General features: G+C 38.6%; 1 protein-coding gene across 1 annotated transcript; it reads right to left on the minus strand.

The window, feature by feature from the left end:
• Positions 1–2,005: 2,005 nt before the first annotated feature.
• Positions 2,006–23,110, minus strand: LOC104290689 (solute carrier family 22 member 15-like). The gene is made up of 10 exons (XM_009889817.1): positions 22,946–23,110; positions 19,338–19,470; positions 18,499–18,663; positions 16,757–16,886; positions 14,653–14,874; positions 13,024–13,164; positions 11,031–11,116; positions 6,737–6,845; positions 2,667–2,739; positions 2,006–2,173 (listed from the first exon to the last, which is right to left on the minus strand). Exons 1-10 carry the CDS (start codon positions 23,108–23,110, stop codon positions 2,006–2,008), a joined length of 1,392 nt encoding a protein of 463 aa, XP_009888119.1.
• Positions 23,111–24,459: the final 1,349 nt, after the last annotated feature.

Genomic DNA, 24,459 nt, shown 5'->3' on the forward strand with positions numbered 1-24,459 from the left:
CTGGGTAAACATCCTGGAAAAAGCAGCACTCGTAATACAGATGTTAAATAAATTTCTTTTTAATAACAAAATTGTGTTGGCCATCAGAAAACTGTAACATTTGTGATGCATTTATTCCAATGTAAATATATTAACTGTAAACCAAACGTTCACCCCACCCCAAAGAACTTCCAATTCATATGTGAAATGTATTGGATTACGTATAATTACATATATTAAACAATAAGTAACTCAATTTCTAGTTCCACATCTACAGCTAGAACTTAATGACCTTCGTCTAAAAGGTTACTCATCCTTTCCTTTAAAACGCACCTCTTAAAGGCCTGAAATAATTTTTCCAATCTAGTACTATTTTTAACTTTATATATCTTTTCATGTACAACTGTATTAAAAGAAACTCCTTACTCCCACAATGAAAATCCATTTACTCTCCCTTCAGATCTCCTGTTCAGGTTTTTATGCTAAACATACTAAGGCCAACAACCCATAAAAATCTTTGGTCTCTTCACACCATCTGAGGTATACCGTAATTTAGAGGCAAAAAACCCTGCAGAGAAAATTAGCATATACAGGATACTGTTACTTATCACGATTACAGCTTGCCTGAATATATAAGTCACTCTAAATTTCAAATTATACACATCACTTCAATTACAACATTATAGCTTAAACTGAAGCTAGCAATTACATTTTGTAAAATAAATTAATACTTCATTTTAGGAAGCCATAGAGAAGTCCAAACATCCAAAGTATGCTTTCGTTAAGTCATTAAATTAACGCACAGATTTGTCACCTCTTTTCTCACAAGCTTTGATCAACTTCTTCCATCTTCTCAATTTGCCTCCACATAAAACTGTTCAACACGCTACAAACAGCATTGTACATGAGTCCTCCAACATTTTTCCTGTCAGATACACACGGCGAGACTCTGCCCTTCAACTGTTACAGCACCTTCTCAACAGAGGCTTCATTTTTCACCATAGACAGGGCCTCTGAAACTTAAGTGTTTTCTTTTAACTGCTTTGCCTGTCAGAAAAAAAATAATTATTGAAAAACAGTTTACATGTCTTATTTATCTTCTCCTCTTTTATAGGCTAGTATATGTGAAAACCAGAAATCATTGATTAGAACTGAAATGATAGTTGAAAAGCTTTAAAATTAAATTTAAAATTGTACTTATTTCCATTTCCACTGAAAGCAGTATTACTATGTATTAGGCATAAAAAGCAAACAATAGTGTGTGTAGTATGATTAAACACAATAATTACCAGATAACAAGTTAGCGTATCAAGAAAAACATAAGAAAAACATCTTTTGTATCTACATAGATTATCTAATCAATGTATCTATCTAATGTAGGTACATTAAGCCTGTTTAGTTCTAAGCTAATAATTCCTTTTTTATAGGAACACCCCCCCCAGCCCCTCCTTTTAAAACCTAGGTCTTCTGGGAAGCCATTCCTAAATTTAGGGGATATACTTCACATTTTCTATTACCTGTTGAAACAAATAAAACTTTCATTTCCCACTTTGAAAGTTTTATTTAGTGCGTATCAACAACACGAAGACACTTTAAAAGGCTCTAACCCAGGAGCCTAATGAAAGATAAAACACTTCCTCGGATATATATTAATTTTACATTATGTTTCATTATAAAACATGACAAAAAGGCACAATCCAATATATGAAAAATATGCCTAGTTGTTTTCCTGTAGAAGCACAGGAATGCTGCTGAATGTTTTGTCCCCGATTATTACTGCCTTTCTAAAATTTGTTTTAAGAAAACAAAATAGCATTAATTTACATAGAATTTAATACATACAAGGTGAAAGTTATTAGCCTTTTTGTCTTTAAGAGCCAAAGAGTACATTTAATCTCCACTGAATGCAACAGAAAGATGGCTTTAAAAGCTTCATGTACACGTTCCATCATGCACAATCTAAGCAATATGCACTAAATCATGGCTTGCATAAGATAAAGGCGAAAATTAAGCAAAAAAAAATTAATTACTCTGCCTCTTCATCTTTAAGCACTTGGTATTTGGGACTCTGGAGATCTTCAATGCTCTCAGCAATTGGCTTATTTAGTGTTTCTGGCAGAAGCAGAGTCAGGAATCCTGCTGACAGTCCACTGATTCCAAACACCACGAATGGTACAGAAGGACTAAGAGATTTCTAAAATTAAAAATCCATAGTAAACACCAAACATTGTTTCCTGATCTTAAAATATACAAACCATATGAACTGGAGTCAAAACCAAAAGGCTACAACTTTTCACTCCAGCAATCTGTGCACTTATCCATATACTGGTAGAACAAAGGAACCAAATAAACATCATTTCATAGAAACAGCTTCATAGGAAAGCTTTATTTATGTGCCTAAAAACTGAGTGAGCCTCAACAGTAGCAAATGCATTATATGACAACAATTTCACTAACAGATGAAATATTAACACAACACAGAACATTAGATTATTTCCCCAATGGATAAAATAGGAGGTATTTTTAAAAGTCTTATTCATTAATTCTTGAAATTGAGTGAATGTTTTTTAATTTTTCATAAGGACTTTTTTTTCCAAGGAATATAGGCATACGTGGTACCAAAAGCAAAGTGCTACTGAGAGAATTTAATAAATCTGACTTACATAAAAAGTAGAAAATAATCTTACCATAGATGGCACAAATGGAGCCAAAATGCCCCCAAATCTGCAAGACATGGAACAGACACCCAAGCCAGCGTTTCTGTTTCAAACAAAGGATGAAAGATTTGTGGTTTCAGAATACGCAACTGAATCACGCATGAAAATGTGGTGGCACTGTCAGAATCAACTTATACTTAAGTTATCAGTAGTCTTCATTTAAGAAAAAAAAAAAATCCAGCAGTCACACTGAAGATTTTTCTATAAGTAGGTGCTGACAAGATAAATCACACCCTTTCAAGCCCTAGCAAAACCACCCTGTTGTGCAATCCTTCACAAAAGTTTGAACGAAGAGAAAGGTTTTCCAACCTGCCATACAGGGCAATTTAATTGGCCATCCCTGTGCTGGATGGGGAATGATTCCAAAATTTGGCAGTATCTTCAGATAGGAGACCCTGAATGCTATCTCCAGCTCAGGTCCTCGGCAGCAGCCGCTCTTCTGCCACCTCAGGTTGCACAGAAAAAAGTCAGTGCTTACCTCCAAACAGAAAATAACTATTTGTCAGCATGGAGCTTGAAACCATCTGGCCAGATGTGTCACTAGAGGGGCTGCTGAATTCTGCGCTCCCTTCAATTTTCAGGCAGGTTTAAAACAAACTCATCTAGACTGTGATAATCAAAGCACAGGTTAGAACAGTAGGATCCTCTTCAAAGAAAGTTACAAAAATCCTCTAAGTCTTTCATTTCCCGATCAAATGCAGAAATCCTCCATCTCTATATCACTCCTAAATAGAGTATTTAACAGCCGCTTCAGAGACTGACATTGGTACCAGTCATCCATGAGACAGCAAGAGCCGACTTATGGTGGCTGTTCTCCCTACGTCTCTCCATTGCTTCCTCTCATTCATCATCATCCTCAGTCAGCCACTGAGCTGAGCTGCTCCCGCTCACCCCATTTCCTTTTCCTCCTCCCAAAAAAAGGAAGACCGTGACAGGATTAAAGATGACAACCAGAGAGGTGACACAGGTCACTAGTATACCAAACCCACCCACCTGCACGTCCTTTCCTAATGGCCCTTTGCACAGGTTAAGGGAAACAGATAATAGAAGGAGCTGATGAGAAGCCTGTGACTCTGGTGTAAAAATAAACTGACAAAGCAACCTTTTCTCTCATCGGGTACTCTTGGGAAAAGGAAAATAGCAACCCATGCTTCCTCACATTGAGGCAACATCAACCCAAAGCCCACAAGACAAGGCAAAGCACCTCCCCTTGTCATCAAAACACCTGAACAGATGAGAGACACCAGCCCCTGTGTGAACCATTCCTTTCGAAGCATCCTCCCCAGACCCGACGCCTGTCCACACCCAGAGGTTTGCTGGCTGCTTTTCTCCTGCTGAGAGGGAGTAGGGCAAAAGGTGCTCCTAAATGCAAATTGCATCATTTCAATTCAAATGCAAAATGAAAGCAGTTGTTAAAAAGCTTTGTTATCTTTAGGTTTACGTCATGTGGAACAGTGTCATGGTATCCAAGAGGAAAACCATGTTATTGCCCAAGTTACTACTATTAGTAAGTATTCTTGAGGGGCTGCACTGCTGATAGCTGACTGCCCACTGCCTGTTTAACCTTACTGCCCTGGTTTTACCACACTCACTAGAAGACCTGCTAAACCTGACTAACTGCAGGTGCTCCTACCATCCCACCGAGCACAGCGCTGAGCTCATGCCCGCCAAAACAGCTCTACAACCAGCGTAATCACATCAGCCCCGGGCTTGCTCAAGCCAGTTAGTCTGATTCCACCCATCACACACAAGGATGTCATCATTTTGCAACCATTTTCCCATAAAAAACCCATGAGATTATTTTTATGTCTATATTACTAGAGCTATGATTACATTTTGTTCCCAAAGACAACTTTCCCTTTTGTCCAAAACACAACAGAAGTGATGTTTCCTATTTTTAACTTTTTTATTCCCTAGCAGGTATTTTAAAGACACATCAGAAAGGAAAAAAGCCCAAAGCACGTACACACTCTCCAGCTTGCAGCACCTCTCCATTTCCAACATGAGGTGTATGTGTCATTACTCCATATACCAGTTAACTTAAAAAAAAAAAGCATAACAATCCTCATGCTTAAAGTAATAAATAGGTTTCAATAAGAAGCATTAATACTGAAGACATTTAATTTTTCTTCAAAACAAACTGGAAAAAAAAGTTGATTCCACCTCCTCTCCGCTGCCAGAACAATGCCAGCATCACTGCAAAGCTTTGCAAAGACCACCAGATGGTGCTGATGGTTTGCTTTAAACACTTGCCCATCACTGCTTTTCTTGCACAGACTGTATTTGCAATTAAAGCACCAGAGATAGACATTTTTAAATGTATGAATTTCCACGTGAGGAATTTTCATGTGATTTAACATAACAGTTTGCCAGATTAATGAACATGAGTGGTCTAATAAAGTTGCTAAATTTTTTAAACTGTCTTTATTCCTGTGTTTTCTCCACTGGCGGTCTGTATCTTTGACATATAAAGTCACTTTTTTGCCAGAATATTAGTGTAGACTCAAATGAAGTAGCACCTCACTTTTTTTTATTGTTTATTTTTTAATTCTTCCTAATCACAAACACTTGGTTTCAAACACACAGAGACACTACTGTAATTCCTGCTAGGTATGAGCTGCCACATACTTGGCACTGAACATCAGTGGGATTTAGGAAGACAGCGTGACGTGAAAACACAGTAAAACAAGTAAAAGCTCAGAAATGAAAACATTTTCAGATTTTTCTTGATTGTCAACTTCAGAAAAGCAGAGGAGGCAGGAAAAACAAAAAGTCAAAAACCACCCACTGTAAAAGAAAAAAAAAGAGAGGCCTTAAACAATACAAAAGTTTGGACAGAGATGTAAACAAAGCCTCACATCTAGTTTCAGTCAGCGTGCTTGGGACTTGCATCTTAAACCTAAACCTGTGCCAAGAACCACAAGCTTAGTATCTAGAAACAGTCAATCCACCTCCATCCTCACAAGTTTTATGGCAAAACCCGCATTCACAGACCAGGTTTTATGCCTCCATAACATATGGTAATTTGTGAACCTCAAAAGAAAAAAAAAAGCCAATCCAAGGAGTCACTCACTTTTGTCCACCCCCTCCCAGAAGCCCTCAGTGTCCTGGAACAAAGTGATTTATGTCACCACCCTAACTACCTCTATGGTGCCACAGGACACATCTACTACCAGCTGAGACGCCTTCCTACTGCACATCAGCCTTCAACTTTCCTGCTCTCTCTAAAGAGGGCTCCATTTTTGCAGTAGCTTTGTAGCTGCTATTCTTGAGCAACTAGTGCAATGTGGATCAAATTCTGACCACATACCCTTCAGAAAATCACGTGGAACCAAGATGGAGGCGAGAACAAGACAGCGTGGTATTATATTTTCCTATCTCAGGTTTGGCTTGGGACAACAGGGGAGTAAGTAACCGCACAACAAGTTGGTGAGAACTATGAAAAATAAACTAAGGTTTTAGCTCACTTCTTCATGAATTAAATGGTGTAGAGCAAGTTACCCTAAGTTAAACTATTAAAATGAGTTGCATTATGAATATTTACTGAAGTAACAGAGATATAGAAAAGCACTTGTTTTTCAGCAGGCCACCAAACATAGTCATATGGGTGATATAAGTATACAGAAGGACTGCAAATTGTCCTTACTGCATAGTCTATATTTACGATCAAGTTAGAGTACACTTCCATTACATCATTACATTTGAGTTTGCACCCTATAATTTTACTCCCCAAAAATCAACAGTAGAAATGAGACATACAGCACCTAGCATTGCAGGGTAAGCAGCTGCTTTTCATATTTTTTATTCTGGATTCAGACCTAGAGAAACTCACCACAAACAGCCCGGGAAAGTGCATTGGTGCAAAACGTATAACTAATAGGAGAAGCCCTTTCAAGCCCCAGCAAGCTGCCTTAATTACAGAGAGAATTCACATTGACATTTCAGTTAAAAATAATTAGGTAAATATTAAAGCACACCAGCAATCAGTATCGCTGTGCATGAAAAGCATTTTGATTTACCCAGAAGCTCTGTTAAATTACCTCAGTACTGTTGGGTATAGTTCAGACGTATAAATATACAGGATGTTGAAAGCAGCGCTGACCATCATTTTTCCACACAAAGCAAACGAAGTGGGACTGAGGAACAGACCTTTCAGGAAAGGGAAAACAAGTTGTAAGCATAAATAGTCTGTTTTCTTACTCTTTTGCACACAATGTTGGAAACATCCAGTCCTCTTAAAGAGACTGTCACACAAAACCAATGTTTCAGCCATACGTTTTTCAACTACAAGCACAAAAACAGTATCTCTGTTCTTCTCAACCACTTTAAGAGCTAGCATAATAACAGATCCATAAAATTGTATTTAGGACCAAGAAAATCTGACCCATTTATTTGGAAGAGTATTAAGCTATCACAGCTCTAAACAGAAGGGGCTAACACTTCCAGCTCTGCAGTCAGAATAACTTACCAGGTAACGGCGTTTTTGACAGGCACAAACAGACAGCGCAGCCTCCTGGACTAATTTATTAGATTAAAACCGTAAAACTTAATTCACCTCAACAGTTTATTTGCTCCCTAAGGACATCCTCTCAAGACTTAAAATGCAACAGCTTTGTAATTGAAAAGAACAAATGCTAATGCAGCCCACTGTTTAGACAGAGTTTAGCTGGCGAAACTGAAGTGTGCACCTTTAGAGTACAAAAGAAACCTGACTTTCGTTATCCTGATTTTGGTTACGGTTATGTTTGCACCATCTGTTTTATTAAAAAGAACATTTAATATACTTTAAGCATAAAAAAAAACCCGAATGTTACGATTAGCTGTATTTCAGGTTCTCTTCCTCAGCACCGAGTTGAGCATGTTTTGGTTTGGATCAAATGATGTTGATTAAGTAACAGGAAAGTCTAATTGCTTCTCAAATACTTTTCATTTTGCCCTTGAATATTTTCAGTTCTATTCATCTGATGAAATCAGATTCTATTCCAGCTGAAGCAGACATTAATTTGTACGTAATCTGAAATCCAGAAATTTGATTTATTTTCATTAAGCATGATGTATTTTTGCAGTTATTTCTGTAATTCATGCAAAACAGATGCAACATTTTCATCCAAGTTCTCCTTTTTCTCAGTAACAACTGGAATATTACATACAGTTGCCAGATGCAAAGGTGTGAACCTGGTCATCAGAGCCCTGCTGGCTGCCATCAGAAAGCTGGGACATCCCTTTTCTTCCATCAACCAAACATGAAGCAATTCTTCATCACATCAGAGATTTGTAATTCTCATGTGTTTCAAAACTTGCTGTTTCTCTCCCAGGGAGACTTCAACTGCACACTGCATATCCATTTATTAGAAATGTAGCATTAGCGCACTTGGGAAGTTTTGGTGTACTATCAAAACAGAAGAAAGAGTCTGTCTAGACAGAAATTAGCACTTAGAAGCTCCGGAGTGAATTTCAAGTGCACCCTCTTCTCCAGGTTCCCTCCCTCAGGGGAGGCTGAAGGCTGGCCATGTAGGGAATTGCTGAGGGATTAAAAGCACACTGGAAATTCACTGCACATCAGCTGTCTCATGTAAGTCAGCCCAGACATAGTCATTACGTTTTCCTCACAGTCTCGGAACATATTTTTAGCAGTTCTTGGAGAACAGCCCATTATTTTCTTTACATCTATAAAGCGTAATGCCATTAAGTAGAAATGTGCTTTCTCCTATAGGGATTCTGGTGACCATTTATAGGTCACTTGCTAGGTCCAGCCAAGCACGTCCACGCAGCACCGTTAACACTTCTATTATATTTTGTCTAACACCCTTTGACCTGAACATCCAGTAGCAGTGGCATGCACACAATTCTGCGTGAAACAGTACAGTCAGAGCAACTCTTTCTAACTTTGGTAAAAGGCAAAGTTGTAAGTTCTTACTAAATTCAGGCATTTGAGTTTTATTGATAAGAAATAGTCTTCCATTAATTGATCTTTGGAATTTAGAGAAGTAAAATGGGGGAAAATGGTAACAAATGGGGCTCACATTTAAGACCTTCTAGAACGGGAGTTACTCCGTGATTAAGTTTTGATGCCATCAGTAGTCTCATTTGCAGTGCCATTACGTAGACACCCTCTGTCTGTCATCTTCATGAGTAAGAGTTCACTTAAGCAGTACTTCCACTAAACTAAAGGAGTCTTCATATTTACTTCAGAAAAAAAAAAAATCCACCAAGAAAAGGGCAGTTCTCAACACAAAAGGAAATACCCAATATTAACAAAAGCTGAGACAAAAATTGATTTAAAGAACTGCAAATTTTCTTTCCCTCTTCAGTGGAAAGCACATTGATGAAAGTCACAAGATGTTATTATGTGTTCAGCAGAAGCAGATAAATCTAAATGAAAGTTAAAATCTAGTTACCCCTAGACTAGAAGTCTCCTTTGCTTGCTATAGTATAAAGCATACACAAAATGGAGAAGATGTCTTCGTGCTTTAAAGCAGCTTTTGAAAGAAAAGAATATTACAACTCCATTCCCCCTCTGCTGACACTCTCCCGCACCCTCTTCCAATCCGATACACACACAAATTGATGAGTTCTAAGTGATAAGGGAAGAGGGAGCTGAGGGGTATATCAGTTTTTACTTAACCATTGAGAGCTTTTTATTCAAGTTCAGTACACATCTTTAATAACAGAAATGTTCTTGGCTTATTCCACAGGGGAAATTACTTGGATCAGAATCTCATTCACAAGTTAGCACAGTTATTTAGACATGGAGCGAAGGTTACAGACAGGAGAGGCGAGTGCCCAATCTCTCATTAAAATCTTAAATCCCTTGTAATAAATTCAACCACTGAGAGGAACACGGACTTAGACAAATGTAATAAGTGTTCTCCTTAGTAACAGGAGGGTCAGACTAGAGATGCAACAATCCTCATTTCATCCAAAGTGACTCATCTTCATCATGCTTGGAGCTGAATTTCTTTGTATTTAACTGACACAGATCACTCTGGGCCAAGAACCAGCTTTACTCTTACGCCAGTGGAAAGTAAGACATTTTAAGGGGGTTAAAGCCAAGTCAACTGGAAAAGGCAGAAGATTTCCTGAAACTTAGCAACTCTTCAGGAATTATTACCCTATCCTGATTAGTCACTGCTGCTTTTCCTTCATTTTGGTTTAAAATATATAAAAAGGAGCACAAAAACCAAACTTGTTGGAACAAAGGAAGAAACTGTCTCAATAAAAGGAGCAACAAAATGTCCGAGGAACTGCATTAACACAAGCATGGCAAATTGGATAATGGTATATTTTATCTCTGTCTGGTTTTCTTCCTGAGACTCTTCTGAGATCAATTTGAATTGGACACTAGACAGCATTTATAACTGGTAAGGATAAACACAAGGCTACCTTGCGATCACATCCCCGGTGCTCCTCAGTCAAACCACTGTTAAGACTAAAGCATTCTACTAAAGCAATATTATGAAAATTACAGGCAGGGCGCTGCCACTTCTATTTGTTAGTGTCATATAGACATAAGTTTTCAGTAGCTAAAATCAAGTTTAGTACAGAAAAACTGTACTTGAAATGGAAAGAAAAGTGAAAATATAAAACCTAACATATATGGATGTCATTGACAATGTTAGGAAAAAAACCCACATCTTTTGAGATGAGAAATATACCTGATGATACTCCACTGTTACCATGAACCATCCTCACAGCTGCATAGTGCAGCAACACACAGCACGAGACAGAAAGGCAGCAACCTTCTTGCCATCCCTATGGCTTCCATATTGCAACTCTCACTTCCATTTCTAATCTTCAAGTACAAAATTTTTTTGTTTTTTTTAAAAAAAGCTTTTTAGGGTTTGAGGTTTTTAATGGTGAATTAAGCTTCTAATTCAGGAAAATCTCAGTTCCTACTTCTGTAAATATTAAATGCCACCAAAACAAATGTAAGATTAAGCTGGGCATCTCACACTGTCAAGATCCAGTCCAACTAATATTACAGTGCACTCTGGCTATCAAATGCACTATTTTAACGTAAACTGCTTAATAGTGATAAATGAATGCAGTGTCAGTATTTGAGACAGAAGGTGATTGGCCTGACCTTCAAAGAGCCAAGGGGCTGCAGTCAGACAAACTTAGTCAATTAACAGGGTCAAATTATGCTTGCAAGATGTTAAAAGCAATATAGACAAGAGCCTGGCTCCCAGACCAGTGCCGAAAGAAGAGACAGAGAGAGGTATAAATGGATAGGGCTTTAGGCCCCGATATACTCAGACACAAAATACTCATGAAGCTTTTGTCAGCTTTTATCTGAATTAACAACTATCTACTTTAGCAGCAGTACATACTTACCAGCATCTGTTGGTAAAAACATAGTAAATATACAGGCAAATCCTGCAAATATCAGAAAACATGTCATAGTTTTACGTCTTCCAGACCTAGAAGGAAAAGAGCACCCAGATAAAGATGGAAACAACATCTTTCAGTATTTTTTGAATTTGTCTGCAAAACACCAACTGTAGTACCCAGCAGTATGAACAACATTTACAAATCTACTGTACCTTGGTAAGTGTTTCAAATCTTACATTATTTTCCTAGTTCTGTGTACTGAAGCCCTCCCACAACAACTTTCTTATTTCTAGGCAAGTTTTGATTTTTAAGCTATTGAATTTGTAGCCTTGAGAAGGACCCACCTTTCAGCAACAAGAACTCTGACTTTTTTCTTCTCTGTACTGAGCAAGGCAATGGGCTCTGTCTCCAAAAGGATATTGCAGAACACACACACAGAGATCAAATTCACATTGGTCAAGAAAGTGTAATTCTAATGCTTCCTAATCTGTATTTCTCTTTTACAGCTTTGCATAAATCCATGCACTTAGGACACACAGTAAAACTACTTTGTATGCTTTTCTGTCTAATAGTATACACATAGAAATAAGCAGAGGCTATGTCTGCTGCCTAGTGTTTTAAAATAAAGAAGAAGATGACAGGATAGAAAATCACCAGCCCATTTCTACATCTGCCTTATTTAAATATTTCATAACTGTTTGCAAAGGACCACAAATAAAGATATTCTTAGTAGGTTTGCAGGCACATAGAAATACAATACATTCTTGTTACTTCATGAAGTCTCACAGCTATTTCTAACTACTGCCCCATACTAGTAGACACACAGTTTGTCTATAACAAACATAAAATACTTTGTTTAAATCTTCTAAATATTTTCACAACAAAAAAGCTATACTTTGAGGATACTGCTCGCTAAAACTAAACAAAAACACAGCAGCTGGCTTGTCACATTCTGTTTTGCATTAAGCACTACACATATCTTTACTTCAGAAAGCCAAAAGCTTGAAATTTACAATTAGTTTGACAAATTACAACAACAAAAAAACCTAGAAAAGGATTTGTGCAGTTTGTAGTTTAAATGCATGTCCTTGGCTCCAGCATCTTGGGCTTGAGGTGAAGGTTGACTGGATGTTTTGCATTTTGGCTTGACCAAGCTGACAGCTTTTTACGGCCCAAAAACCCCAAAAAGGTGAGTTCACCTGACTGAAGAAAATGGGATTTTTGCCACTGACCTCAGTGAGACCAAAAGCATCATTACAAAAGATACTCAAAACTGAAAGTTACATGAGACCCTGAGTAGCTCTGGGTTGCCAGACTGTTTGGCCTTTGGAAACGCGTACCCAAATAAAGGATGGCCTCCAAATACACTGAAGAATATGAAAATACAGAGACATTGATCACTCATGCCTTAACAAAAATTGAACTGTCCTTATTTCACAGTTCTCATCACAGAGTTTAAGTAAAAGTGAACAATGCTGAGAACTGCTTTCAACTGCAGTTGGTAGGCAGTACAAAAACAAGTCATTCTGACTACAATATTCAGGAGATATATGTAAGCTACAGATACTTAACTAAGCTACTCACTTTTTTTTCCATAAAGACCAAACTTTTTAAAATAACATTAATCATTGAAAAGCTCATCTGTTGAGTAATTCAAAAGATGAACAAAATTTAAGAAGAGAAGTAGAAAATTGGAGTCCCATTTCTATATTAACTGCAGAAACCCCTGCAGTGGAGTAAATCCCCACAGAATTAATCATTGAAAAGCTCATCTCTTGAGTAATTCAAAAGATGAACAAAATTTAAGAAGAGAAGAAGTAGAAAATTGGAATCCCATTTCTATATTAACTGCAGAAATCCCTGCAGTGGAGTAAATCCCCACAGAATCAACAGTTTTTAGAAAAACAGTGAAGTATTTTACTGAGGGAAAAATGTTAACATTTTTCTAGGCTATCTACAACTATATGCAGAAAACTAGGAATTAAGTTTTTCTTACCAGGACTTCTCAATAAAAAACATGCAGAGAGGAAATGCTGGAACTTCTACAAGACCAGAAAGAGCCACATTTAAATACAGATTTCCTCTTAATTCACCAGCATTTAAAGTTAGTCCATAGTACACAAAGCTGCAGACATACCTAAAAATAACAATAAAAGTTTTATTACTAACATAACTACTCTTTGGGGCTAAGAAGGTATTTAAAAGGTAAATTATTCCAAGTTATGGATAAGCTATATTGAGTTACATGCTAGGAAGATAACTCTTATTTCCCTCCCAAAAAGGGGGAAGAGTAGTTCCTATTTAATTAAACAAAATCACTTCTTGAAAGAAAAGAAGTGCTCATATATATATGCCCAGCACAACTTTCAGGATTTTCTATTAGCTTGGTTTTTTTCCTAGGTTATTTAGCAAATCTAATAAGCTTAACTGGAAGCAGCTGATGCTCAACTGTCAAAAAACAATCCTGTGAAAGAAAATTCTATGTACATCCCTTGCTTAACACAGCATGTCGTCCTAAACCTGGGGAAGGCTTCCCCAACAAACCTATCGTCACTGTCCTTGGAAAGACTAAGCCCCCACATCTCCAGCCCACAAAAAAATCGACACTGGGTTGGACAGCACAAGGAGCTGGGTGGCAACCGCTGTGACTCCACTCCAACAGGTCCGTGTGCTGTATCTGAACAGGGTTTAAGACAGAAAAAACAGTGCTGCGACCTCTTCTTCCAGAAGGTAAGAATGCCTTTCTGTAATTTGTGATCACCATAATTACTAATATTTACCTACCGGCAACTTAAGAGTCTAAGATGCTTCTGGAAAGGTCCTACTTAGCAAAGATGTTCCTGCTGCTTCTCCCACGTCCTACACATCTCTGCTTACCCCACACAAACTACTGATTTTTCTCATCTACATCTTGGCAATCATCTCAAATGATGTTGAACTTTAAAGGTAAAACTTGTTTTTGGCATTTTGGAAAAGAGCTGTTCATCCAACACATTTTAGCTCACGCCAATTTGCAACAGCTGCTGCTGCAACAACCAACCCAACCCTCTCCCCACTCCAGGGGTTCCCTCTGCACTGCCATTTATTGCTAATATATTATGTTACATCCTCTTGCGCTTCGGGGTGTTTGGTTCCCCCCCCAAGTTGTACCACTTTTCAAGACAGCACCTAATAAAAGTTTGTGCTATCTGTATTTTATCTTGCGAACAGTATTCCTCCACTGAACTTAAGTAACATGCTTTTAGGCTCTTACCGCTTATTCTTACTCTAGATCTCTGCAGTTGTCTAATCCATGTAGCCCTTTTCTTCCTAAGATTGGCTCAAATACACATCCTCTCAGTAATTTCTGCTTCAGCTTCTCATTTCGCTCAATGTAAATATTGTGTTCTCACCAGATTATTTCTTAGTAGGTTTTGAAATGGTTTCTAAGTAACACACCAAAAATAAAACGCAACAGCAGTAATAATGAAACATCAACTTAACAACACACCATTTTAGATTGCCATCAACTGACGAATTTATGATTTGGTTTGAGGACAGAACTTTTTTTAAAAAAAAAAGATGAAAATCTTAATTGTTTCCTCATGTCTGACTCACAGCATCTCAGCATTTTGTTATTACATACCAGATGTACATCAGTATGACAGTTCGCCACCGAAGGACGGGGTGTTTTACTAAGTTTAGGATACCAGGTGACGATTCATCCTTTCTCAAAGTTCCTGCGCTTGGTTTTAATTTTAGGTTTAATCTCTCTTTTCCATTACCAAGGGCAATATATTGCAACACATCTTCAGCTTCTGCTGTTTTCCCTTGGGAATACAGCCATCGTGGTGATTCTGGGAGCATACTAACAGGAGAGAAGAGAAAATCAACAATGACAAGTTCATTCCTATGAACACAGCACTGAAGTCAGTCTTTCCGTTTTGTAAATCAATACTTAAGAAGCAGCAATACAAAATTCAGAGAAAAACACTCTATTAGTACCGTTCTGCATATTAAATTCCATGTACTCTGGTAATACTACAGTTAACCTTACAGAAGGTTTCTTGGAGATGCTCGGCAAAGCACTCCGCCATGTTAGTGGAGTTTAAATCTTAATCTTGACTTCTGCTGAACAGACTTCTTAGGAAATGCTACACTACCACTATCCAGGAAGCATCTCACATCCAAATTGTCTGAACAGCCTGGACAAAACTTTGTTTTCACAGCAGCCCAGGTTGCCCAGAGAAGCTGTGGCTGCCCCATCCCTGGAGGTGTTGAAGGCCAGGCTGGATGGGGCTTTGAGCAACCTGGTCTAGTGGGAGGTGTCCCTGCCCATGGCAGGGGGGTTGGAACTAGATGATCTTCAAGGTCCCTTCCAACCTAAACCATTCTATGAGTCTATGATTATGAGAAGGGCTCTGAGTTGGAGTGGAGAGAAGAGAAAATAAACACTACTGGGGAATTACCTATCGGGCTCCAGTACTAGTTCATCACTGCCCACATAAGTTTAAAATCTCTTATTCCCAAGTATTATCAGAATATCCATGCTTATCACAACCTCAGTTCATGATTCCTGTTTTTTTTCAGGTTGTATAATGTGCTGCTGCTTTTGTACAAGCCATAAAATAAGGAATGTAATATTTTTAACTGAACCTTTACTTTCTCTAGTACTCCTAATGGAGATACACATCCTACAACCAAACAAAACTTTCATTACTTCAGAGGATCCCAGTATTTTTAGTATTTGGGGGAAGTAATTCTATTTCCATCAGAAACAGAACACCATAAAGGAAAATATATTACGCAGAACTTCTTTTCTAGGCCCAGAGGCTTTGCTTCCCTTGACTACAGGAAGAGGGCGGCTTTTTGGCATATTCTTCAGCAGAATTTAATTTCAAGAGCAGATCTATCTAAAAAGTAATTGAAATATAAAAAAATTGAAGTAAAAGGATTTTGTTTTTTATCTATGCTGTATGCTACACAGTCCCTGTACTAATGTGTAGACATCCTACTACACTAATGCTTTGATTTCTTCTACAGCTTCAACTATCAATCAGGAGTATACAAAGTGTATGTATTACTTGATATGGTAAAAGAATATTTTTTAACAACACAGGCCAGACAAAGCCAGCACTTTTAATTCCCTTAATACTGACGTATTTCATAATCATTTTTATGATAATATCCATGTAGGAGTTCTAAATTAGGAGCATCCAAGCACAACAGTGCTAGAACAGACACAAGTGACCTCAAAAGCAAGCAGATACATAGCGTATCATGCTAAAAAGGCCATTCCAAGTACTCTCGCTTATTTCCCTTTGCACGCATGTGTCTCATGAAAAGAAACTCTAATATCCCTCTAGGATCACTTCCAAAACTTCAAGCGCTGAAGCCCTTCCTTGGCAGAAGGCAGTGTTCCTGGCTGATGCTCGCAGCCTCTGGCAGGCCTTCCCTTCCCCAAGCAGATTTGTAATTAGGTTTTATTGGACAGCTGGCACACAGCTGCTCTTTGCAACACTGGCCACCACAACTGTAACAGCATGCAGGAACACAAACTTCTCTTCTGCCCTTCTGCTTCATTTAAAACCACTTCTTCCTTCACAATATGATTACTCTCGTTTGGTTCACAAAACCACAGAGAAGTATCATCTTTGTTTATACCACTCTCTTGAATGATGACAAGAAAAAGTAACTGTTAAATTGCTGCATATGTTTTCTTATCGTTATAACACACATGAACCACTTACAAAGAAAGAAGGAGGAAGATGACTCCTGGAGTATTCGATACCAAGGCAAGGTAGCGCCATTCTCTTACACAGTAACCCAGCAAAGCATAAACAGCAATGCCAACTGCAAACGTCAAGTTAGTTAACGAACCTGAAAAGACACGGTTAAAATGGTGACTACAGAAACCATCGGCAAAAGAAAATGAAGTTCTGAAGCAGAAGCCTTACATTCCTAGCCCATGATATACCTAAATAAACTAGCAGTTTTATGAGGTATCTTTATGGCACTTGTGAACCAGCTGGCTTAAGTATATTATGCAATCCCAATGAAGAGTAATAGCTTCGTATAATGTAGGGGGCAGGTTGGGGTTTTGTTTCCCCTTTCAAAAATAAAGGACGGTACATAGCAGAGAGCAAGAAATGAACAGGAACCTACAGACTAAAGAGAAAACCTGAGGACAGGAAGGGGAAGTGTCGAGAGTGAGCAAGTTATTTCAGTCTATTAAGGTAATCTGGAATATAGGTGGCAGGCGGGAACAGAAATTGGAAGTTAGTTATAAAAGTATGCAAGGATTGAGTTCAGTACAAAACCAGCTGCAAGCCAGAGGTTTATTATAGCAGACTTCTGATGAACAAGCATAAATGAAAATGTTAAAAATAAGGGGTCAACCTGAACTCCAAAAGCCTAACAAACCCTCTGCAGTCTGAGACAGGAGATCTTGTACTAACCCAGAAACCATCAGCTATTGCCCGCAAAGCCCAGCTCACGGTCACCACCTAGGAGGACAGCCTCCTTAACACTGCTAACTCCCCCTCCTTCAGCCCCTGGTCAGTTGTTCAGCACCTCTTTCTCAACAGCTGAGCAGAACTAGAGCAAAGCACCTAGAGCGACAAGCGGCAGGAAACGGACTGTCTCTTCGGTCCATCAGCAGGCCGGCCCTGCAGGGGGAAAGGCTGGGAAGAGCAGAGAGAACGGGGAAAAGGGGAAAGAGGGGCGGGAGAGACAGAGGGCGTGAGTCAAAAAGTGAACCCAGGAGAAGAAGAAAATTCAGTACTTAAAAAAAATTAAGCAGAAAGCTGTAACTAAACCACAACTGTCTCATACATCCCCAGGAGTCTAGAGAAGAAATAAGAAAAATAGTAGAATGAAGTAACTGAAGCAGTGAGAGAGAGAGAGAGAAATGTGCTCACCACCATGGCAAGTCAGCATTTGGACCAAGTTTTTCCCCATGTTGCACTAACCAAAAAGGCCTTACAGGCTGAGCTACTCCAGCTTTACAACAGATTGACATGCAAGCGTTAAATTTGTTTTAAGTCTTGGCAGAGGCATACAAAAAAGGACATTTAAAAATACTGGATGATCAGCACATCCAGCCATGGAAAAAGACACTATCCAGGCACTAAGTCATTTTGTGGTGCAGGGAAACTTCAAAGAACACTTTCAAGAATACCTTCCCAAGATACCATACAGCATCATCCAGAAGTTGGCAGGATCTGCCAAAATATGCATGATTTTTTTTTGATGTAATGCACAGTACAGAGAAATTTTAGGAATCAATGTACCAGGTTTAAAACCTCTGTGCTATTTATCAAACCCAATCACGTCTTCCTTATTCAGGCACTTCTCCCACAGAAGTCAGAACTTGGATGAATCACATCACACATGCTACAAACCGACTTTACTTGGTACAAACATAAAATGTAAGGTAATGATAGAACAACACGTGGCACAGTAATAATGATTAAATATTCCCAAATCCCACCTGTAAATGACCAAAATGATTTTCCTACATATTCTTGTGTTAGGACAAATGACACAAGAGCCATTCCACCATTCACAATTCCAACAAAAAAACGTGAAACTGCAAATATGTCATAATTCGGAGCTAAGGCTGTGACATACCCAAAAACGACATCAAAAAATAGACCTGTAGAGAGAGAACAAAATGTAATTAGCACTTACATTACGCAGCTTGAACTCAGAAGAAAGGCAAGGACCACAGCCAGTTACTGACTGCAATGAGTAGTCTATAGTACTTGTCTCTAACCTCTCGCATTTGGCTTTCTGAAATCACACCACATGAAAATTACAATCATTTTCAAGCCACACAGTTCAGGTCTGCAATGCCAAAGATGGTGTTTTCTTGAGACTATGTTATCACTAAACAAAATAACCCTTTGGCTGCAAACGCAGCTGGAAAACAAAACACCAGGACATGAGTAACCCACTCTAAAAATGTTTAAGTAAATCATTCTCCCCGGCCCCCTCCAAAAAAAAAAGCGAATTATTTATATTGGAAACAATATGGTTAGGCAATGTGTGGAATACTGTGCTCCAATAGTGACAGTTTTAGCAAAACCAGGTTATTTTTCATCTCCCATTGATATTCCAGAGGCTGCTATGCTGCACGGCACACTCATACTAACTCATTTTAGTGCTGCTCTACTCTGAGTGTGATACTTTTACAGATCATTGACTCCATCTCACTGATGGAGCAGGTGTCCCGTGGACAGCCGCTGGGTAGGATGGCCCACAGGCAGAAAAGAAAAAGATGATGTTATCCACGTAGAATGCTTAAGAAAAACCTTTTAACAATCTTACCTGAGATATACACTGGTTTCCTGCCCAGTTTATCTGACAAAGGGCCAAACGTGATATTTCCAATAAGCAATCCAGCAAAAAACAGGGATGATGCAAGGCTTACTTTGTACGCTTCTTGCTCAATTAGGCACCACTGTCAAAAAAAAGAATCATCTTATTGTTAAAAGTAGTAACACCAAGTTGCTAGCTTCCTCAACAGTGTTAGAAAATCTATTAAGAGTATTCCCTTGCTATTTCCTACTTCCTGATTCATATAGAATTAAAATTTAGTTCAAAGTTTTATAGGTAAGGCAACAATAGTGATACCTTTTCCTCCCTAAGACTCCGACATCTCTCTCTACTTTCTCTCCCCCAAGAGAAAGGGGAAGAGGTTATGGAAAGATGTCCTTGTTTTATAAGAGCTCTAAGAACTATTTATTGACTACTCACTGATATTTTAGTATCTTATTGTGCACACGCATTTATAATCAAACAACAGTTAGAAACAAATGATGGGTTTTCTTTAGAAAATGTACTTTCTACCTCAGCCTAAAGTTAAATTGAGACAGCATAATCAAAAATAGTCAAAAGAGAAGAAAATGAACTGACAGCGAGTTCAAATCGGAACGAAGCTGACACTATTTCCTGACAGGGTGAGGTACACAGAGAGCTTGTGCAGCCCCTCTGCTACAAACAAGGAGAATCAACACTCATAGAAACACACTGTTGAGATGACACAAACATTACTGACATCATGAATGTGGGAAAGAATGGCAATCAGAAAATCCTAAGTGATTTTCAAGGAATAAAAATTAACTAATTCAATAAAAACTTTACCCAAAGAAATATTTAATCATTATTTGAGTATTTCAAATAATTCCCAGTGTATTTACTGGCAAATTTACTTACAAAGAAGTGGGTGAGCATCATGCTGTCTTTTTAATCATCATATGCAGTATGCCCTTTGGAGAAAGGAAGAAGGATCCTAACCCCATTTGCTTTTTTTTTTTAAAAAAAAAGTAGAAGATTTAAAAAAAAAAAAGGGAAGAGGCCCATGACCAAAATCCAATACAACATACTAGGACCTCAGCCCTGAAGCATCTGCCTTGAATTAATACAGATCCCCAAAGAATATTAGGAATTTACCAAATCTTTTAATTATAGCCATCTAAAGAAACATACGCTTTTACTCAATCAGAACTCACATTGTGGCAAAGTACAGAGAGGACACGGCTCCACCCACCCAGTAACCAACCAGTTACCTGTGCTCTACCCATCGAGCAATCTGCAAGACAGAGGTTGCGGGAATAGGACAAGATTTAATGCATTCACAGGATGCATTTAGTCCAATGTACCCAGTGTTCCAGCACTCCAGAGTTCTGGGTGGTTTTTAGATACTCTAGGAAGGTAGAACTTCTGTGCAGCAGCATTTGCAGCTGGTTTCTACGATACCTCACTGTGTAGTAGATTCTATCCTATCACACCAGATTAATACATAGCCACAACACTTATGGTTTCTTAACTTTCTGAGGAGTCTTCAACAATGAAATATTCCTGGGCATGAATCCTCAGGAAACTTCAAGTATAAAAATATCACAGCATGTGTTCTCCAAGGCACAGAGCACTGCTGGCATAAGTCCTTCTCCATGCTAGCACTCCACAGCATACCAATTTCAAACTCCCAGTTCTCGTCTGCAGAGCATTTCGGGCTGATGCAAGAGACAAAACAGCTTCGCCTGGATATGGTTATAAAAAAAAAAATCAACTTCTGAAAGGTAAAGGGCCATTTTCACAAGAAACGTAAGACATAGCTGAACTTACCTTCCTAAGCATCATCACTAGTTAAAGCAGGGGACTAAGTTGATGCCAGACCAAGAAGCAACTCTAAAAACTGTATTTTCCATGAACCAAGCCTAAGCTATTATTTACTAAGTCTTAGTTGCGCCAAAATTAATTGCAATGATTAATTCTTGAAGCAGAACTAAAGAACTGCTCTGAAGTTTTGTTGCACTCCAGAGCAGAACAGTACCCCTGCCAGACTTGAACAGAACTGAAAATATTTACAGTTCAAGCTCCACCACCAAAATAAAGGAAATAAAGTTTACCAAAGCAGCTTCCTCTCTCAGGCTAGAGTAAGAGAAAAGACTGCAAACTGTTACTTGTGCTGCTTAGCATGCCAGGAAGATGCTCATATTTTAACAAGCCTGATAGACATATTCTTTTAAGTTATGTTCTTCCCAGATTATTCTACTTTCTTTGCACAAAAGGAACTTGCTAAATATTTGTCAAAATTAACTGTAGCTTGCCAACAAAAACGTTGCCAATTTTGCTATCACCAAAACAGACATCCTCTCAGCTCTTTAAATCCACATGGCAGTTTGATTTAGTTACGAGACCACTAGCATGCACCAAGATGTTGGCCAGCATTTAGAGATTCCATGAAAAGACAATTAACAATATAATTTAAAAATTCTTAAAGTTACTGAAATGAATGAAAACATAAATTTATTTCAATGAGTCTTGAGAATTACTATGTATTTTGGAAATAGAGACACTGACTTCTACATTTAAACACACAGTACTAGTTAAAATTTTCTGATTTATGATTGTAAGTTAAGCACTACCCCATATCACGCACCCTGCTGAGAGTCTGAAACTGAAGAGTGACCTTGGAAAACAAGCCAATTCAAAAAAATCTGTTTCTGACAGAGGATATGATCCAATATTACATCATTCTTTCTTATGTATGCTCACTACAGTTTTCCAAGATAAGCATTACACAGTCACATTTGGGATAATGGGAAGGAAGCAAAAATTTGGCACCAGCTACGCCAAGTGCTAACCTGTCTTATATGAGTTTACTGACAACCGCTCCAAGAATTCAGTCAGCAGAACTCTTGACAGTTCACACTACAAGCCAAGCCACCCACGCAGTCCTTTTTCTGGCACCGGCAGCAATACTTAGGTCACTCACGCTCGCCTGAGTGATTATAGCCCAGGGACTAGCAAAAAGCAAACACAGCCTTTTGCATGGAGTTCACAAGGCACAAGGATGAAGGGTCAAGCTTCTGTCCCACTCAGCAAACCTCAATCTCTTCCATCTCCCACTCTCACCACACGCTAAAATACCCAGACATGTGGTGCAGTTTCATTTTCGTACTAGTTTAAATCTTAATCTTCTGTGAGAAACTAATACAACTCATGGTAAAGCTTACAAGCACAGCAGATTGTGCAGACACAACAAATTGAACCTCTTCTTGGTAGAAATTTAGGACATTATTAAGAGGAGCCTATCCTAAATTCCAGAGCTAAAATTTTTCATTAGTAACGACTTCCAAAAATGTCAGAAGGTAAAGAAAACTGAAAACAAAGTAATAGAAAAAGTTTAACCTAAATTAATAAGCATTAGATTTATGCTAACAAATCTAAATTAATAATTTAGCCATACACTTTCAAATTTAAAAATAATAAAATAAGCAAGCCAGATGGGTGGGTTCCAACAATTTTAACAGTACAACGAAAACATTACACTAAGCCCTGCTTAGCTTTTACAAGCACTTTTACATCCTGCACTAGTGGCACAAGTCCTAAGAGGAGAAGAAATGTTTAGGTGCGATGCAAGTACTTGCCTCAGTCACTATAGACGTGAAGTTGGCCGCAAAATGGATATGCTTGGCAAGCTCAGCTCTGCTCACCGGAATTCCTTGGTCTATACGATACTCGGGCACAGCTCCCACAAGCACAATAAGCATCGACTGACAAGCCACGTATACCTTAAAATAAGACACAATCATTTACCCTAAATAATCCCGAGGAGACCTGATGGAATACTATAAGCTCTTCATTAAACTAACAATTATCAATTTCCCTTTACCCAGTATAACAAACAAAATACAGTCTCTCTACTGTGTTATGATCCCAGATGCGATCATCCAGGCAGCTAGGAGCAGTGGATACCACCCCAGAGACACTGGTGCATTTCCAGTGAAAGCTTCATCTTTATGCCCTCCTCCCTCTTGCGAAGCTGCCGAGTTTGTTCTTGCAGTTTTGTAGCCAGGCACAGGAAAGGAAGATACTAACACCTTTGTCCTAGTTTCACAGCTGAGATCTAACACTTACACAAAGATTATTATTATAGACAAAAATTTCGCTTACTATACTCAAAGAATATGACGTGTAGTGCCAAATAAAAAAAGAAAAATAGCATTGTATTTTTAAAAGTCTCTTTTAGTTCTTTCCATTGCAGAGACTGAAACCTTAACCTGATCATTAGGAGAACTAGAACGTGCAGGAATAAAAAAGATTTTCATAAAGAAACCCTTATGAGAATATTTATTCATCAATACGGGTTTCAAGATGTTTTGAATGTCTTCCAGGCTTTGCATGTGATTTTATTTTTTCTAACTTAAAATAACATTATCCTTCAGCATATTCACATACTGGCAATTTCCAGCAAGTGAGCATTGATGGAAAAGTTTCGAATCTAGAACGGCTTCCTTCATTGGGCCACAAGCCTTTGGGTGGTGGATTTGCTTGGATATTGTTTTAATGTGCCATCTCTATCCTCTGCCTACCTTGGATGTTCTTGCAGAAACCAATTATAAACAAAACCCCACAATCAGCACAATCTCCCTCACTCCCTCCCAACAGTGTTTTAATGCAAAATGCAGAACGACACTAACAGGAGGAAGCCCGATGTGAAGAAACTCCGTGAGCGAAACAGACAAATGTTTGCATGCGGGGGTGTGGACGCTATTTAAAGACAGCACCCTGCGTACCACTTTTCACAAGAGATTTAAAAAAAAAAAAAAGAAGAAAAGAAACCACACCAAATTTAAAAAAAAAAAACCAACCAACCAGCTGCCGTGGTTAGACTCCATTTCCTTCCACTTCGCAGAAGCTTAAAAGCCGCTCTTCAAAAAGCGGAAGATAAGCATAGAAATAAGAAAAACAGCTCATGAACTTGGAAAAGTTCAGCCTGGAAGACTGCACTGAGGCCGGGAAGAAGGTTTGAAAACCGACTCGCAAAAAAGCACAGAAACGCCCCCCAGGTCCTTTCGGAAGCGGGCATAAGGCGGGGAGGAGTGGGGGTGCGAGGGGATGCTCCCCGCGGCGCTGCGGGCGGCTCTGCCATCGCTCCCCC

The sequence above is a fragment of the Charadrius vociferus genome, unplaced genomic scaffold (assembly GCF_000708025.1).
Source record: "Charadrius vociferus isolate BGI_N301 unplaced genomic scaffold, ASM70802v2 scaffold738, whole genome shotgun sequence".
Taxonomy (NCBI): Eukaryota; Metazoa; Chordata; class Aves; order Charadriiformes; family Charadriidae; genus Charadrius; species Charadrius vociferus.

Coding starts and splice junctions, on each gene's coding strand:
- LOC104290689 (XM_009889817.1), bottom strand. CDS start 23,110: ATGATTGTGTCTTATTTTAAGGTATACGTGGCTTGTCAGTCGATGCTT. Junction 16,887..18,498: donor ATCATTTTGGTCATTTACAG/GTGGGATTTGGG, acceptor GTGTCTTTTCAG/GTTCGTTAACTAACTTGACG. Junction 2,740..6,736: donor CTATACCCAACAGTACTGAG/GTAATTTAACAG, acceptor TGTTTGAAACAG/AAACGCTGGCTTGGGTGTCT.